General features: G+C 36.4%; 2 protein-coding genes across 2 annotated transcripts; both read left to right on the plus strand.

Annotated features, from left to right (window-relative positions):
• Window positions 1-4,955: 4,955 nt before the first annotated feature.
• On the plus strand, window positions 4,956-11,227 carry LOC149740603 (uncharacterized). The gene is made up of 6 exons (XM_089872681.1): window positions 4,956-6,741; window positions 8,374-8,541; window positions 8,920-9,087; window positions 9,481-9,578; window positions 10,122-10,196; window positions 10,962-11,227. The coding sequence occupies exons 1-6, from the start codon at window positions 6,727-6,729 to the stop codon at window positions 11,125-11,127; spliced, it is 690 nt and encodes a 229-aa protein (XP_089728807.1). The 5' UTR covers window positions 4,956-6,726; the 3' UTR covers window positions 11,128-11,227.
• Window positions 11,228-12,307: 1,080 nt separating this feature from the next.
• LOC149740604 (uncharacterized) lies at window positions 12,308-16,795 on the plus strand. Its single transcript, XM_089872129.1, has 7 exons — window positions 12,308-12,443; window positions 13,023-13,189; window positions 13,672-13,795; window positions 14,234-14,507; window positions 15,728-15,896; window positions 16,056-16,179; window positions 16,317-16,795. Exons 1-7 carry the CDS (start codon window positions 12,392-12,394, stop codon window positions 16,592-16,594), a joined length of 1,188 nt encoding a protein of 395 aa, XP_089728255.1. The 5' UTR covers window positions 12,308-12,391; the 3' UTR covers window positions 16,595-16,795.
• Window positions 16,796-17,354: the final 559 nt, after the last annotated feature.

Consider the following 17,354-nt stretch of genomic DNA (forward strand, 5'->3'; position numbering starts at 1 on the left):
GCATTATGTTACAACCATTAAACATTTACGATTTGGAATATTACAAAGTCTGACCTACTTATAGGGATTTTGCTGTTATGCTACATCCATCTTTTATTTCAAACCGTCGAAAAAGGCAAAGATATTGTAATGCAAAATATTTACGAAGTTTGAAAATCCTATTTCAAAGTTTTGCTTAAACAGATATGTTATGTGTTTGGCATGTTATACAAATGCATGTTTTCGCCGTGTGTTATCCTGTATATCCACAAACGTATTTTGCGGCCCTGGGGGCTCATTTAGATTCTTAAAAATCCAAAAGAACACATAACTACCACGATAATCTTATAATTCCATTTTAAACACCATAACACTGAATGCATTTAACCGCTGTAATATAACACAAGACATAAACCATCCGCCATAATCCTAAGTCGGCAGCATATAGTATATACACGCACAAATTAATCCAACGCGTACCGCAATCCAGGATTACGGCCGCTGTGCATATACACCTAATACACCACTTTCTTCTTTTATAAAGGCTTATACAGCAATTGACATTAAATAAATCTGGCTATTGTAATACTGCTAGTTCACAAAACTGTTAAAAATGATCTCTAAAATTTGTCTTGACAATAAAACATCAACACAATTTTAAAGTTTTTGTTTAGATACACAATACAAGCAAAATGTCGGTGCAGATACTATAAGGTTACAAGTTTTGGTTAATGAAGTTACTAGCCTCTGCTCATAGCCTTGTTTTGTTTCATAGGTGGACTACTGTATTTTGTAAATAAAGCGACACATTATTAAGTAAACACAACTTGTTTTTTATGTTTAAGCAGGTATACCCAGTACATTTTGATAAAGTATCGATAAACGTCGCCACAGACCATGAAAGGTTGAGAAAACCTGACTTGTGATCGATACAATGTGCGAACCTGTACTTCTACAAAATACGAGTTTGGATTAGTGGGGTACGATCAATCAATAGAGTGTCGGGAAACTACAAAAGAATATAAAGCTCACGATAAGATAGCCCAATAATAGCAGAATATTTAATTTGCATCTCTTTAGGTAGTTTTCTAAAGCGTCCTCATGGACTTGATATTTCGCTATTTTGAATAAAATTGAGAACGGATTGAAAAAGCAATAGTGCATTACGCGTACGCTAAATTTTATAAGTTAAAACCTGGGTGCCCTGTATTTATTTCGTACACCTTGAACCCGTGTAACTCTTAACTCAGTATTCTCTGTGGTGAAGAGCGCCGACTCTTAAAACCACTGCGCTACGATACCGGTAACGTTAATCGCATCACATAAAGTGTTTATGTTTTTCAACTTAGCGATTATATATTTTTCCTTGTGAAACCTTTTGATTCTTAAAAATGCCATTCATTTTTTTGTCCACCATTTTTAGCCTACATGATTAAACCACTTCTCTGAAACACAACGTTTTATATAGAGCATATATATATAGTGCCTCGATTTAGTAAGAATAGTTACATTATATAGTAGGGTGGAAGGGACACCTTTAGCACATAATATCCAAATATCCTGATTGTGTTTTAAACAATTAAAAATAGTGTTTAAGAGTCGTGAGGATATAGTTTTAAAAATCTTTGAATGTTTCTTGTTTACTATTAAATGGAATGAGAAAATAGAGCTAAAAGGTGTCTCATCTCCCCCCACCCTACTGTATAAATAAAGCTGACAAAGGCAGTCTCAAAATCACACACCATAAATTAGGTTGTGTGTTTGGAATATCGACAAAACGATTATATATACCGCAGATTGGAGTTTTTAAAAATAGACCACATAAGCGAGACATTTATTTACACACGAATAGATGATAAACTCTTTATATTTAAATATATGTGCGCAAAATATATACAGAAAACATTGTTTGAATAGGAATATTTCGGGCTCTGATATTAGATTTCTAACTAATGACTGGGTGTATATGAAGGAGGCGTTTTTTGATAAAACTATATATGTGACATTAATTATTCACAGAATGTCTGCTCCGCAGTTAAACTAAAATGTTGAAATTTAGAATCTCCCGTTTATAAAGTCACTGGTTTGGCCAACCCATGTAAGTACATATATATACTTGTATATATATACATGTATAGAAAAGTGGGGCATTTTTTATGGCATTTTCTCGTCCCATATGGTAGTAAACAAAAAATATTTACAGAATTGTATGACCGCATTATCGAGATTCTAAAAGAGCGTTATTAACTGTTCAAAACAAGATCATAAAATATATATTTAGGCGCAAACGGTATCGCATCTTTTCCCACAGTACTATATAGTTGTACACATGTAAATATATTATTTAATCGTTGGTCTGACATTCAAATTACAGTTGTCAAAACTTTGACGTCATTGTCGGGTCATGACCTTATCACACACATATTCACATCGGTTCGATCATTAATTACAACCATTAAATGAACCAAAGATTTTGTTCAGCATTTCTGAAAACCGACTTCGTAGGACGAGCGTTGTTTGTTTGCAGCCAAAGCAGCTTTAGCGCTGCCGGTGATCAGAGTTATTTTCAGTCGCTGACGAAACTTATGGTCGCCAACAATTTTGATTACGAACGTTTTCTATTGGGCGTTTTAAATAATTTATTCCAGCTAGCAATACGCCATAGCCTCTGTTCGGCGGGTGTATTAATTTTTAAATTCTGTCATATTTTTACACAGCGCTGGCTCACAAGACGGTGCGGAATATAATTATAATCCCGAATATCTCTTTTTCCCTTTCAAGTCGGACTGCTTACTTTTAAGATGAAAATTCGAGTCCCTCAAGTGCGCGATATCGTTCATTTATGACCGAATAAAAGCAACGAAGCGAAATAGTTATACCAGAACAAAGAATATTTTAAGGCGTGTTGTTTCAACATGAGACACTCAAAGTCGTCAAAAGCGCGATGAAGACCCGAAATATTTATATCTCCATTCGCGGTTTTAGGAAGGGCATTTGTCTTTGTAAATGCGACCGATTCTTCGTTGTATAAAATCCGCGAACAGTCAGCCTTTTAAGATCGATGTATATACCGCTGGTATATTGCAAGTGCCATAACGTCGCACATACATAACGTTATATCGCTATCCAAATTCGATATATCATGCTTTCGTTCATTATAGCCAAACCGTGAAAGCACTGTAAAAAGGCAGGCATCGTAGTTGCAGAGAATAAATGGCCAAAGTATAGATTTTCCCAGTCATTATATCGCAGCGACCGAGGTAGGGTAAAAGTAAAACTATTTTCACACAAAAGCGATAAATAAAAAGATTAACATTACACTCTTAACAGATGACATACGCAAATATATTTTAGATTTTTGGAAAATCAATTTGAATATAACGATAATATATGCATAACTACTTAGCATAACCACTTATATACTCTACTATTCTATACATGAGTAAGGTTGTAACGTAAGCCAAGGGATTGGGAAAATTCATATGGTTTAAAATACAACTAGCGTATAAGAATAAATTAGAAAGTCTTACAGTGTATGAGCCGTATATTTGTACTATAGTTACCCGTATTTAGGTAAAAAATACAACTGGCGTATATAGTTATGTATCAGAATAAACAAGTAACAGGTGTCGTACATCAGACCGCACCTGCAGTGAAAGTGTCTAATTAATTAAACAGACCATACAAGCGCATCTAATTGATTATTCCGGTCCGGAATTGGAGCAAACAGTTTATGCTAATTATGTCGAGTCTCTAAGCCGATTTAGTTTGGTGTGGGATGATGTATGGTATCGTTGTATCGTGGAGCATATACGTGGTTAAAATTAGAATGACAAGGCATAAAATTAGGCATTGTATACGTAAAGTGTATGATAGCCTATAGACGACATATGGTTTTATTTGTAGTAAGGTGGAGGAAGACGGGTCATCTTTTTAAACAATTACCAACGGTTATGAGAGTCGTGAGAAAACTGTTTTATAATTCTTTGATTTTTCTTTGTTTACTACCAAATGCAACGAGAAAATAAAATGAAAGGTGTCCTATCTTACCCCACTCTTTTTATTAGATATATAGAGTTTTTGTAATTAAAACGCTAATATAAGACGATAAAGAGTGTCGTGTTTGGATTCGTCGTATTTAGAAGTTTTTCTATATAATGTGACATAACCACTTTAAAAATTACTGGTAAGTTAAAAATACGGCAACATTTTATACAATGTGGCGAGAAAATGTTTGTAATTTACATATAGAATATCCATTTAGAAGGGTTTCGTTATGGCATCACCGTTTATTTACAGATAAACATCGATTACGTTGGCGTTAGATTACATTGTGTGATTTCGTTATTAATTTACCTCTTTTAAAGCAGTTTCATTTTAATTGCTTTAGTTTGTGGTTGCGTGTAGTCTTTTGGTTAGACCTCATGCTCACTGTCGGGCTGCAACATTGCATTATTTTATTTTTACGCGTGTCTTTTTACACAAAAAGATAACAACGCCAGTCACGCGTGCTTTATTCGCACAACTATAGCCCACAAAAGAAAAACAACCAGACACGTGAGTTTTATGCGCACACCTCATGTCTGCAGTTAAAAAAGTTTCAAATTATATACCGTATCCACTAACGTAAACTATTTTCATAACCATTCGCAAATCGCCCAAAATAGCGAGAACTGTCTCACACGGTCGTAGATATTATCTACGCTACGATTTATACTGCAGGGCATCGCGGTATTATTTAAACGGGTGAAGTAACTAGATAGGGTCAACGTACTACAGTTTCAAGCGTTAGTTTGAAAGAGGCGGAAAATAGGATTACGTGAAGATTTGTCGCTTTGGGGGCGGAATATTGTAGGCGGGAAATGGGCCTTTTCTCGTATGGATGGGGGTAAGATGGTCCATGTTCTCATTTTCGTTTTCGTTTTATGTCATTTTTTGGGTAATTAAATTTTTCTAGTAAACAAGTAATTTTTCAGAAATATATATAACTGTATCCTCACACAAATGAGCGTACAGACGTTTCGCCCGACGTCTGGGTCGAGTTGACGTTTACAGATTTACAAAAATCAAGTCTCAGCATTATGACGTAATAACGGCGCCCTTGATATGATGTGTCTATGTACGGCCCATTAAACATGACGCGAAAAACGAAGACGCGACCAGCAGACAAACACGAATCAATAATTCCTGTTCACTTATCGCGCGATTGTCTATGACGCAACAGTCGAAAGGTGTTTTGGGCTTGATTTTTCGCCGAGACGAAAGTTAGCGGTCGTCGGTCTGAAAAAGAGCACAGTTGTGGTGTCGAATATCTTTTCGACGCTCTGTACCGCTGGGAATCGTAAGGCGCGACTAAGTCTGGCAAGCATATCCTGTCACGAAAAATGTACAAGTCCGGAAGTGTTATAGAGCAGTACAGCAGGTCAAGAAGTCTTTCATCGCATTGATTGTAATATCTTCACAAATGCTCGCGGCCTTTCTTTTGCTAATTAAAGCGCTTCCATAATTAAGTTTTATCGGGACGTTGCTTCTGCTGGTATACAAAAATATTCCCGGATCGATTGGAAAGAAAGGGAAATAATTGGCCCGCTTTCGGGCAGCAGGCGGTGCTGGATATTTTGATGTATGGCGCAGGTGCCGGGCGCAGCAGCCGCTGATCGAGACGAATGCTTAGCTCTGTTTGTGACTTCATAAGCCGTAGGTTTCGACAGTTAAGACATCAACATCAGAATTGAAAATTTTCGTGAGTCATTTAATATTGAGAAGGTTTTGCACGCGATTGTTGCTCGTTTGTGACGTATATTTAGAACGATTTGTCGCGTAATTCGCTTTCGCAGGTCGCGCGGTCACAGTGACCGGATCGTGATTCGATTATCGTCATTTCCGGTAAAATCGAAGTCGCGATTGGTTGGTCACGTGATAGCGACTGAAGCGACCCATTGTGACTCACATACGCAAGTGTTTAAAATTAAATCGAGCGAAAATTAGGGTTTTGTTTTTGTCACGTTCGTTCGTGCGTTTCGCGCCCGAAAAGATCGGAAGAGTTAGTCGCATTAAGTTTATTATCTGATGCTACGTAACAATGACGGTCAGTGTCGTAGACAATGCCCCATTCAAGTTCAAACTTTAAGAAAACGAATCGCTTTTACATCAGCTTGATCACTTTTAAATTGCGACGCTGCGTCAGCTTGTTCTTTACACAGCTCGTTTCGGATCACTTGGCACGAGATCAGGGCCAATAAACAGTTCATACAATTTCCGGTGGCTTTTATTTTCGTCGCGAAGCATTTCCTATGAGACGGAAAATGTGCAGACGACGTTGCTTCTCGGTGTTATTTATTTACTGCTGCGATAATCGCCGCTTAGCCGCGCGGGGACCGCTGCCTTCGACAGGTTGAATAAATCGCGTCATTTCTGGGAGAAAATGAGACGCGAGGAATAAACAAAGCGAAAAACAAAACCAACGAAATCCGACGGTGGTTAGGTGTTCGGGGAAGGTTTAGAGGAGAGCAATTAAAAACAGCTGCCCATAGGACGCATCAAGATCTGTTTTGCTTCGGCGATCCGAAGCGTTAAATTGTAATCTAAATGTCAGGTGCGCCTGCAAAGTCGGTTTATTATTGTGTCCTTTGCAGATATTCGCGTTAAATAAACATAGAGATTGCAAAATAAATAGTCAGTGATCTGTTCACCAGGATACAGACTACAAGGCACCAGTTTGAAAACACCAAGACAGACATTTGAAGAATGGAAACCCATCAGGTGAGGTTTATGATCAAATGCTGTGTTTTAACAGTGGTTGTATAACGTTGGCTGGGTGGCCGGGCATCTAGACAATGACAGAGTATTCCTTTTCTATCAACGCCTTATCTGTTACATGGGTGATTGAAAACGGGCAAAACAAGGCGAAGGATAACACCCGCGATCCATACACCTCACAAACCACTGAATATTGTCAGATTTTAAACACAAAATGTAAAAGCTTTTCTGCGGTAAAGTAAATTTCTCGGAATTTTACGAGAAAAATATAAAATTTTACGACGGAAATTTGAAATCGAAAATTCCATTTATTGGGCGGAATTAAATTGAATTCGGGATAAAATAAACTTTGCTGATATTTTCGAGTCCAATTTTAATTTCAATTTGGAAAACTATTTCCTATTTCACCTACTAAAACAAGATTCCTGGCACTTTGCCTTTACGTGTAAACTCGTTGTTTCCGAGAGTAAATGTCACGGGTTTTAGTTTGAGTGCGATTGCTACAAAGTAACTCATGGAATGCCATTAGTGACAATTGCTTTAAGTGGAAAAAGGAAATGTTTTGGTAACTTGTAACGGTGGTCTTATCCATTACAGTCGGTGTAATAACAAAAAAACTTATCTATACCATAAACAAACTGCTTGCGAAACATACCTAACTTAGTGTTTAGTTAAGTGAATGCAATGCTGTATAGCAGGTTTGGGCAAGATATTTACAGTTTTGATATCCCTTTATTGGTCTCGTTTGGTTCGAAAACAAAGAATATTTATAGATTTACATAACCGCAACGTATGGCCCCCCAAAACGTTGTTAAATGTTAAAAACATGATCAAAAATGTAAAATTTAGGTTATAACAATATCGAAAATTTATTATTCTATATTCAGTTGAGCACTTGCATGCAATGTATATAGTTCGTATGTATATAGTTCATATGTATATAGTTCATATGTATATAGCTCATATGTATATGGTGCGTATGTATATTCGTTGCTATTTATTCACGAATGAGCAATACGTATAGGTACTACGTAAACGTTTAGCATATAGTAGGGTGGGGGAAGATGGGACACCTTTCATTCTACTTTCTCTTCCCATTTGGTAGTAAACAAAGTACATTCAAAAATTATAAAACTGTATCATTACGACCCCCATAGACATTTGTTATTTGTTTAAAACACGATCAGGATATTTGAATATTATGTGCTAAAAGTGTCCCAGCTTACCCTACATTACTATTACATATACGCACTGTAAATAATAATGATGATGATGGCTTAGGTACAAATGCTTGTCATCATTTGTCGTATTATATTAACATACGGTTAACATGAAATCTGCATAAATGTTACAACATATTTGTATTCCTATACGGTATAATACGCGTATTGATTCTTGTAAAATGTATAACCTATACCCAAATATATAAGGACATGTTAAATGGCTTGCCATGCTAGTACAAGCTAGACTTGGCCGTTGTGTTCTATTTATATCAACCGAACACTTCATTACACGACGAGCAAATAAATTATGCACAAGACGGTCAAATTTAAACGAGTTAAGCTGCTATTCGAAAATTGCCACCAAATTACCAACGCTTCCGTTTCAACAATTTAACGTCATTTTTCTCGCTAGGTAGCGCCAACGATAATCGTCCCCACCCTGTGCCCCCAATTTAATCAGAGCTTCGGAAATTATGACGTATCAGCCGTTACCAAGCAACAACTGCTCCACCCGGTTCTCTCCGGGCAGCACTTACTACTACCATCTAGCGGCGGACCGCTGTTAATCCAAATGCACCAGGTAAATAGGCCCAATCGATCGACCATGTATAATATACACGTATGATTCACGTAACCTAACGTGCATGATTGTGTATTGGTGTTTACTGACATAGTTTGTTACGAAACAAACACAATTATTGAGTACTTTTCGATTTTACCTTTTTCTTAGAAGACCTCAATTGAAACTTTAAACTTTTAAAGAAAAAAATAACGAATTTCAAATAACAAGGAAAATTCCCGACCACTTTTGAACAACAACTTTAAAAAAACAACATCACTGTATTTTAATTTTATAAAATTTTAGACAAAATGAAAATTCATGCTCCATAAATCATCTCTTTAACATTAGTAAAGCTAGTCCAGAAAATATAAAATACAAAGAAACTTTTATACGCAGGTGCTACCTTACCTACCTCAAGACACCGGTGTTCAACCCACCCAATATCCCGACGTACTTCCCCACCCTACCGTCATGTTTCCCCCGGGAATTCCCCCAATGCGATGCCTTGCTTCAGTCAATCCCGGACTTTTAAAAACTTCAAATATTCCAGACTTGTCAAATATGGTAAATAAAAAACATGTGTAGTCAGCTTAGAAATACTTCACCTAAAAAGTGACATATGGGGTAACTTGTAAGCGGGCACGAGGTTTATGAAATAAACAGCCGTAATATAGTTTTATATAACCAGTTTTATCCTGGTAAGTGTATATGACACAAAACGTAACGACTACTGCCATCTACACGAGCATAAAATAAGTTACAATTATTCACTCGATGTAACAACAACGTCTTAGTCTATATATATATACCAATGTTATAACTCGAAATACGACATGGTACGTATACAGGCGCTAGTGTTGGACAGCGAGTGTGTATAAATAAACCATGTATTTCTTATATACAAAAAATCGACACAGAATTTCATTATTGCCGCATAACCATCTCATTGTTTCGCAGACTCAAAACGCGCTACACCATGACGTCACAATAGCACAAACAATTCACAGAACGCAAAGAAAAAAGAAGATTTCGCCTTCCGCGAAACGACGAAGCAGGTATAACGTTTGTATACTAAATAACTAACCGATGCGGTTATTACCTTATTACCTGGCACTGCTGTGTGAACCAGTTCTTCTAAGTACTAAAGGTCGTATTGTTCATTTGAACTCGAACAAATGTCTTTCTAATAACCTAATCTAACCTGTACCGTTGCCTATAAGGTTTTGCGACTGGCTTAACAAGTTTATCCAAGCGGTGTTAGGACTAACTCTAAATGAAAGAAAGGCACTACTGCGAAGTTTTGAGTAAAAGTTTGGAACCCCGAAAGCGTCAAACGCGCGCGGAATTATAATGATTGCCCTCTTGTCTTAAACGACTGCGTGTTCGGTGGTAACAGTGCAATGAAACAATTCCCTTAAGCCAGTGTTGGTGTTTCCCAAATTTTAACTATGTTCTACCAATTTGTCGATTCGTAAACATGCTGACGTGCGGAATATCTGTTACATACTTTTTTATTGCGACATTGTTGGATTTAAAATAAACCCTAAGAAGGCTGTGTGTTTTTATGTTAATCTAATTAATATTAAAATATCATGCAGGCTTCGTCTCATTGCTTTTCTTGAATCAAAGAAAGAAAAAGAATTGGAAGAAGTTTCAATGAAGAAAGTTGAAAGGTGAATTAATGTAACTTTTTATTACTCGCGTGGCGGGGCCGACAGTAGTTATATAACACGGCTGTTCCATAAGGTAAAACACGAGTATGAGAGTCTTATAAAATAACCTATAGGGTATTTAACGCCAATGCAGCGAGTTCGTTCATAAATTGGAATGTGTTAATTATACAGTAACCTACATGTCATCACTGATTCATTTCTTATAAATTCAAGAAAATGTAATTTACAAATTAAAAGTCAGGCAATAATGTCAAAGTATTTTAATCTGAAGCTTTCTTAAGTTGCTGGGCTTAATCGCTTCTGCAACGTAAGCGCTGTCTGTGCGCAAGGACACTTCACTGTCATTGCTCCAACTTAGTCCACACCAACGTCGGTCCACACTAATGCATACAGTCATGTGCATTAAAACGTCACAGAGCGAAACATACTTGGCTATTCTACTGTTGGAATACATTATACCACGTACCAATGCACATTAGTTATTTTAAGTCTTGCTTTCCAGTAAAGTAATAAACATAATTGCACAGTCATTTCTATGTATATATATGGTACTGTGGGGTAAGATGGGATACCATTAGCATATAATATCCCGTATTCTTGATCATTTTTAAACAATTTACATAATTTCGTTGCATGTTATTTGTTTACTTTCGAAGAGAATGATAAAAGTGAATGCAAACATGAACCATTTTACCCCAAGCTACCTGTGTGTCAGTAGATCAACTGCACGTAAGTTGCACTAACCAAATTATATTAATCTAACAGCACTGAAGGGGAGATAGGACATCCTCCAAATGGCAGCAACGGTGACGTTATTGACACAAATATCCTTACGACCAGTGACGTCACAAGTTCCGAAGTGACGTCATTACCACATGACGACCCCGAAATGGTTGACAGCACGCCAGCAAGAGGGGCAACTCCAACTTAAAAACTTTTTATTTATTTTCGCTTTTCTTTCTGTGATTACTTTGCGTCGCTGTAGATTTTAAATGAAATCTTCATTTCAATAAAATATTAGTTATACTCAGTTTACGCTGTTATAACTTGCAATTATGGATAAAGGTTATAGATATGCGACCGTCAGTTTAAAAAAAGCGAATCTTAAATAGAGTAGGGTGGGAGAAGATGGGACACCTTTTCATTCCATTTTCTTGTTCCATTTGGTAGTAAACAAAAAACATTCTAAGAATTCTAAAACCGTATTCTCACGACTCCCATAGACCGTTGTTAATTGTTTAAAAGGCGGTCAGGATACTTGGATATTTATGTGCTAAAGGTGTCCCATCTTCTCCCACCCTACTCTATATATTATTTATTACCCATTGGGTTTATATCAGAATAGCGCATTTCAGTTTATACGACGTGAATCCCACGCCGTACACTTAAAAGATATACCAATAAATATTCCACTTTAGGTCGCTCAAATATGCTTATGTAATCTAGGTTGAGATAATTTGTTGCCTCACAGTGAATAAAAAAATATAACCCTATTAACAGTACCGTATATACTCATACCATAATGAGACTGTATAATCCAGAGTTGGTCGAAAAACAGCGACTAAACCTGTACTGTACACAATTCAGTTAACTCATTGAACCTTTCAAAAAACTCTCATTTTACACCGAAATGTTGCGTCAAATATCTGATATACGTCACCAAAATAAGACTTCCTGTGCATAACTGAATCTTAGCAGCAGAAATAATCGTGGTTTCCATAGCTTCAAGAACCGAGACAGGAAGAACATACGTAACAGTAGCCAGTATGAGATCACTTTTATAAAGTCTCCATTTGACAGTCACTGCTTGATACATTTAGTAAGTTACAAATTAATTAAAAATGTAAAAGGATGTTCCCTTTTATATCCTAGTAACTGGGCATAAGATGAGCTTAGTTTGTGTTTACGTTAAGAGTGCATCAAACTTAAAATCCGTTATTAATCAACTTGCTTGTATTGGGTGTATTTAAATACACTCGTGTTACAGCTGAAATTGGACAGTGAGCATGAGGTGTATAAATACACCAAGTATAGACGTTTGGCCTTAAAAAAACACCACTATATACTAATTAGTGAACAGCAGATTGTAAACGGCTTCGATATTCATGAAGTGTATTGGAAATGGTGTCATATGTGTATAATATATAGATAATAATACAACGTCGAAATTCACAGAGAACACATATACCAATTAAATGTGGCTTCTGGTATTGATCCTACAGCTTCGGTTCCTAGAGGTTTTTGCAGGTAAGTCGTAATCCATGCAAACATTAAATGCACCATAAAGAGCTAGTTGCTGTACGTGAAATACTCAAGCCTAAATGTCTTGTGTTCAGAAATCGTGATATAATCATATTTCCCAAGAGCGAACGTGAGATGTAACATCTATAGTTCGGTTTATGAAACACATTTTGTAATTTTAAGGCGTATGAAGTCTTGTCTAGTGTGTAAACAGTAATTGTTGACATTAAAACGACATGTAACTTATTTATCCTCGCGTGGCTAGCCAACGGCAATCTTTTTAACACCGGGACATTCTGTTTGAGTTTAACATAGCTACCTTAGCCGCTTACGAGCTACAGGTTGTTAGTGTGAGCAAAGAAAATTGTATTAATGTGTGGCTAACAATTTAGACAACTCCTAATTGACCATTGGCTTGGCGGCCCAATGGTAACAGTGGCGAGCCTCGAACTCTAACTTCTGGGTCATAGAGGCAGGGGCGCTAAACTATAGCTGTACCACGGTGCTGAACTAGGCGTTTTATAGATCTTGCGCTTGCTGCTTACAATACACTTTCAAGTAGTGAGAATGATTTTTGTTTTTAAGTCAGATACAACAATCTTGGGTGTTGGGGAGATACGAGAAATAGAGCAATTCCAACTTTAGAAAGAACCGATCCGACTCTTATGGACAATTACAAATCAAGAAATGATGCTATCCTGAAGTGTGCACGTGTGGCTTTGGCTAGAAACTACGAGGTATTTGCTGTACAGGTATGAGTGCTATTATTCTACTAATCCATGGTAATGTGAAAATTCTAATACACATTGAGAGCAAACCAAAAGCACGACAGGTTAACATGAAGGTTCGTTTGCACATACACAGGCAGCAGGCACTTATCAGGGTGGTTTTAAAGCACTCTACCTGATGGTCAATTTTATTCTGTGTATTTATCCGCGTCGTGGTGTTTGCGTGGATGCACGAATAAAGAATGTACTCATGGGACACTAGCACCCAGGTCTTATATATCCAAATCGTGTTTTAAATAATCAAGAACACTCTTTTTAGAATCGCAGGGCGACGGTTATATGGTTTTATGAATGTTCCTGTTTACTATACCAAATAGGATGGAAAAAGAGAATAAAATTATGTTCTATCTTAAATGAATATTATACTGTCTTATAAAAATGAAACGTAAACACGTTAGGTTTAGAGAACTGTTTTCTACACAATGTGAAATTAATTTTGCTTACAGCACGGCGGTTGGTGTGCCGGGTCTGCTAACGCAAGGTCAACGTACAAGAAATACGGTAGTTCTACAGCTTGTGCAGCTGACGGGGAAGGCGGGCAATGGGCAAATCAAGTCTACGAAATTATTGGTGATTTTGACTATATGTATTCATATTTTAACTGTCATACAAAGGTTTTTTTTAATTTAAAAGCATGTATGAAGCAGTAGTAAGTAGGCCTATATACTTTCAAAACAGGAAACATAACAGTTGTTTTGCCCGAAAACACATTAATGCCTCTACGTTGATCAATAATTATAAACCAAAGAATTCGTCGTATATTGCAATGTTAAAACAAGTTTTGTAAATGCGGATTGTAAACACAAATAAATTAGTTTTGGGTTGTGTTTTCTATGCACACGTTTAATAGGTATTAAAGTTGGGTGGGGTAACACGGGACATGTTTTCTTTCGAGATTTAAGTGCTAACGGTATCACATATGGGAGTGCTAATGATATCCCATCATACGCCATAGCATTATAATGGCGAAGACTAATCAACCATTGAATATTTATAACAACAACACAGTTCAAACGGTGTCTGGACAAACTGAAATAGAAGTAGCCTCAAACAAACAAGTGGCGTATTGGAACGTATTGTACAACACATGTTTATCGGCTCCACCAATGAAAGTGAGCGCCACAGCGACACCAAGCGATCAAAATTCCCCGCATAGATTCAATGTTACCATCGTCGACATACAAAGATACAGCGTGCTTGTTACATTGAAACGAACCGACCAAGATACGGGATGGGATAAAAAGCGAATAACAGTGAACTGGGTGTTGTATGTACCCGTCATGTAATTTATTACCGTCTATATCTTTGTACAATAGTATTTTTAAAACAATATTGCATCTATTGCATTTTCCCCCCTTATCGAAACACGTGATGGACACGCTCTTATTTATATTAGTGGTGGCCTTACTACAGGAGTTCACCAATACTTGTATATCTCTCCCCATCCTACTATAATACTAGAAAATATGAAGCATCAAACTGTAAACCCGTGTGATCCAAAATTGTAGCGTCACTTCCTTTCCCTTTCCTTTTACTTTATTATTATGACGTTTCAGTAAATATGTTGTTTAATGACTAACTGAAGTAGCAATGTCTTAAGGGTTGGGTTTAATAGTGTTGATCTATAAAGGAACATCACCTGCTGCTTAGCTTGTTATGTTGTAAAATATACAATAAGTAAAGTCTAAGGGTGGCGGAGTTACATATTCTGCATATAGTGATTATATATTATAACAAATAGTATATATGGTTACGCAGGGGTGATAAGGTAAATTAAAAATAAGTACAAGATGTTATTGCTTATATTATTTCTACAGCTTCAATATTCCTATGTCCTTCCACGTAAGTATAAATTTAAGTAAATAATTAAAATCGATATAACTACTATAATGGTATATATAGTAGGGTGGGGGGAAGACGGGACATCTTTAGCACATAATATCTAAATTTTGTGATCGTGTTTTAAATAATTTATAAAGGTTTATGAGTCGTGAGGATACGGTTTTATAACTCTATGAATGCTTTTTGTTTACTATACCAAATGAGACAAAAAAATAAAATAAAACGATGTCCCATCTCCCCCCACCCTACTATATTATAGGGTATTGGCGACGAAATTTAAAATTTGGATTGACATTTATGTTTTTTTACCATGATGCCGGTTACTTGTATGACTTTGTAAATAACTTTAATATAAATTAAAAGTGCAAAAGGAATATGATCGATTGCGCTTTTTATGTATATAAAGTGGGAAAAGATCGGACACATTTTCATTCTATTTTCTCGTCCCGTTCGGTAGTAAACAAGGAAAATTCAAAAAGATATAAAACCGTATCCTTACGACTCCCATAAACTGTTGTTAATTGTTTAAAATGCGATCAGGATATTTGAGCATTATTCGCTGAAGGTGTTCTATCTCCCCCTACCCGTATACTATGTTTATATATGTTACATGCATAAGAAACAACCAATCGTATAACTTGTATCTTTTTTCTATTTATAAGTCAGATACAACGATCTTGGGTGTTGGGGGGATACGCTTGACAGAGCTATTGCAACTTTAGAAGGAACAGATTCGACTCTTATGGACAATTACAAATCAAGAAGTGATGCTATCCTAAAGTGTGCACGTGTGGCTTTGGCAAGAAATTACAAAATATTCGCCGTACAGGTATATAATGCTTCTTAGTTAGGATAATGTTTAGGTGGTATAAAATACGCCACAAATGTTGACTTATAACCCAAACGGACGAGTCACTATTGCATTAGAATTTAATATATAATGAATATATCAGCGTTTACAATTCAAAGCCTTAATACTTTTATACAGAACGGTGGTTGGTGTGCCGGCTCTGCTAATGCAAGGTCAACGTACAAGAAATACGGTAGTTCTACAGCTTGTGCAGCTGACGGGGAAGGCGGTCCGTGTGCAAATCAAGTCTACGAAATTATTGGTAATTTTGATTCGTTTTGGTTAAAAGCATATTTAGATTTAAACGCATAGACAGCGATATAGTATACACGCAAAACAAGAAAGTCAAACCATTAGTTTATACAGATAACGAATTTATCCCTTTTATCGACAACACAGTTAAGATGGTGTCTGGACAAACTGAAATAGAAGTCGCTTCAAACAAACAAGTGGCGTATTGGAACGTAATGTACATTACATGTTTGTCGGCTTTTCCTTACGAGGCTAGCGCCACAGCAACACCAAGCGATCAAAGTTTCCCGCATAGATTCAATGCTACCATCGTCGACATACAAAGATACAGCGTGCTTGTGAGATTGAAACGAATCGATCAAGATACGGGATGGAATAAAATGCCCTTAATAGTGAACTGGGTGTTGTATGTACCCATCATGTAATTTATTACCTTCTATATCTTTGTACAATAGTATTTTTAAAACAATATGGCATCTATTGCATTTTACCCGCTGATTAAAATACGCGATTGACAAACACGCTCATATTCATATTAGTTGTTTCCTCACTGCAGGAGTTCACTAATACTTGTATATACATTACATCGCTTTACACACAATACGAAAATATAAAGCATCATACTGTATCCGTGTTAATCAAAACTCTTGCATCACTTCCTTTTCTTTTAACTTTAATCATTTAGACGTTTCAGTAATTCTGTGTTATTTAATGTTAAATGAAGAAACAACACAGCCTACAAGAGATATTTACATTTCTGGTATACATATTAGGGTGGGGGAAGATGGGACACATTTAGCACCGAATATCCAAATATCCTGATCGTGTTTTAAACAATTAACAACGGTCCATGAGAGTCGTGAGGATACGTTTTTATTATTCTTTGACTGTTCTTCGTTTACTGCCATATAGGACGAGAAAATAGAATAAAAAGGTGTCCCATCTTCCCCGCCCTATATGTAAGTCGTGGTAACAATGTCTCAATGAAATAAAACAAGTGTTGGTTGTAATACTGTTAATATATAAAAAGTCACTTGTTGCTTAGCTTGTTATGTTGTAAAATATACAATCAATGTTTTTTACGAAACGGTAGTGGAGTTGGTGGAGTTGTAGTTAAATATTTTACATACCGATTATAATATATTATAACAAATATGTTGCGCAAGAATTATAAGATAAGTTAGG

Source organism: Ciona robusta, chromosome 2 (assembly GCF_009617815.1).
Source record: "Ciona robusta chromosome 2, ASM961781v2".
NCBI classification, from domain to species: Eukaryota; Metazoa; Chordata; class Ascidiacea; order Phlebobranchia; family Cionidae; genus Ciona; species Ciona robusta.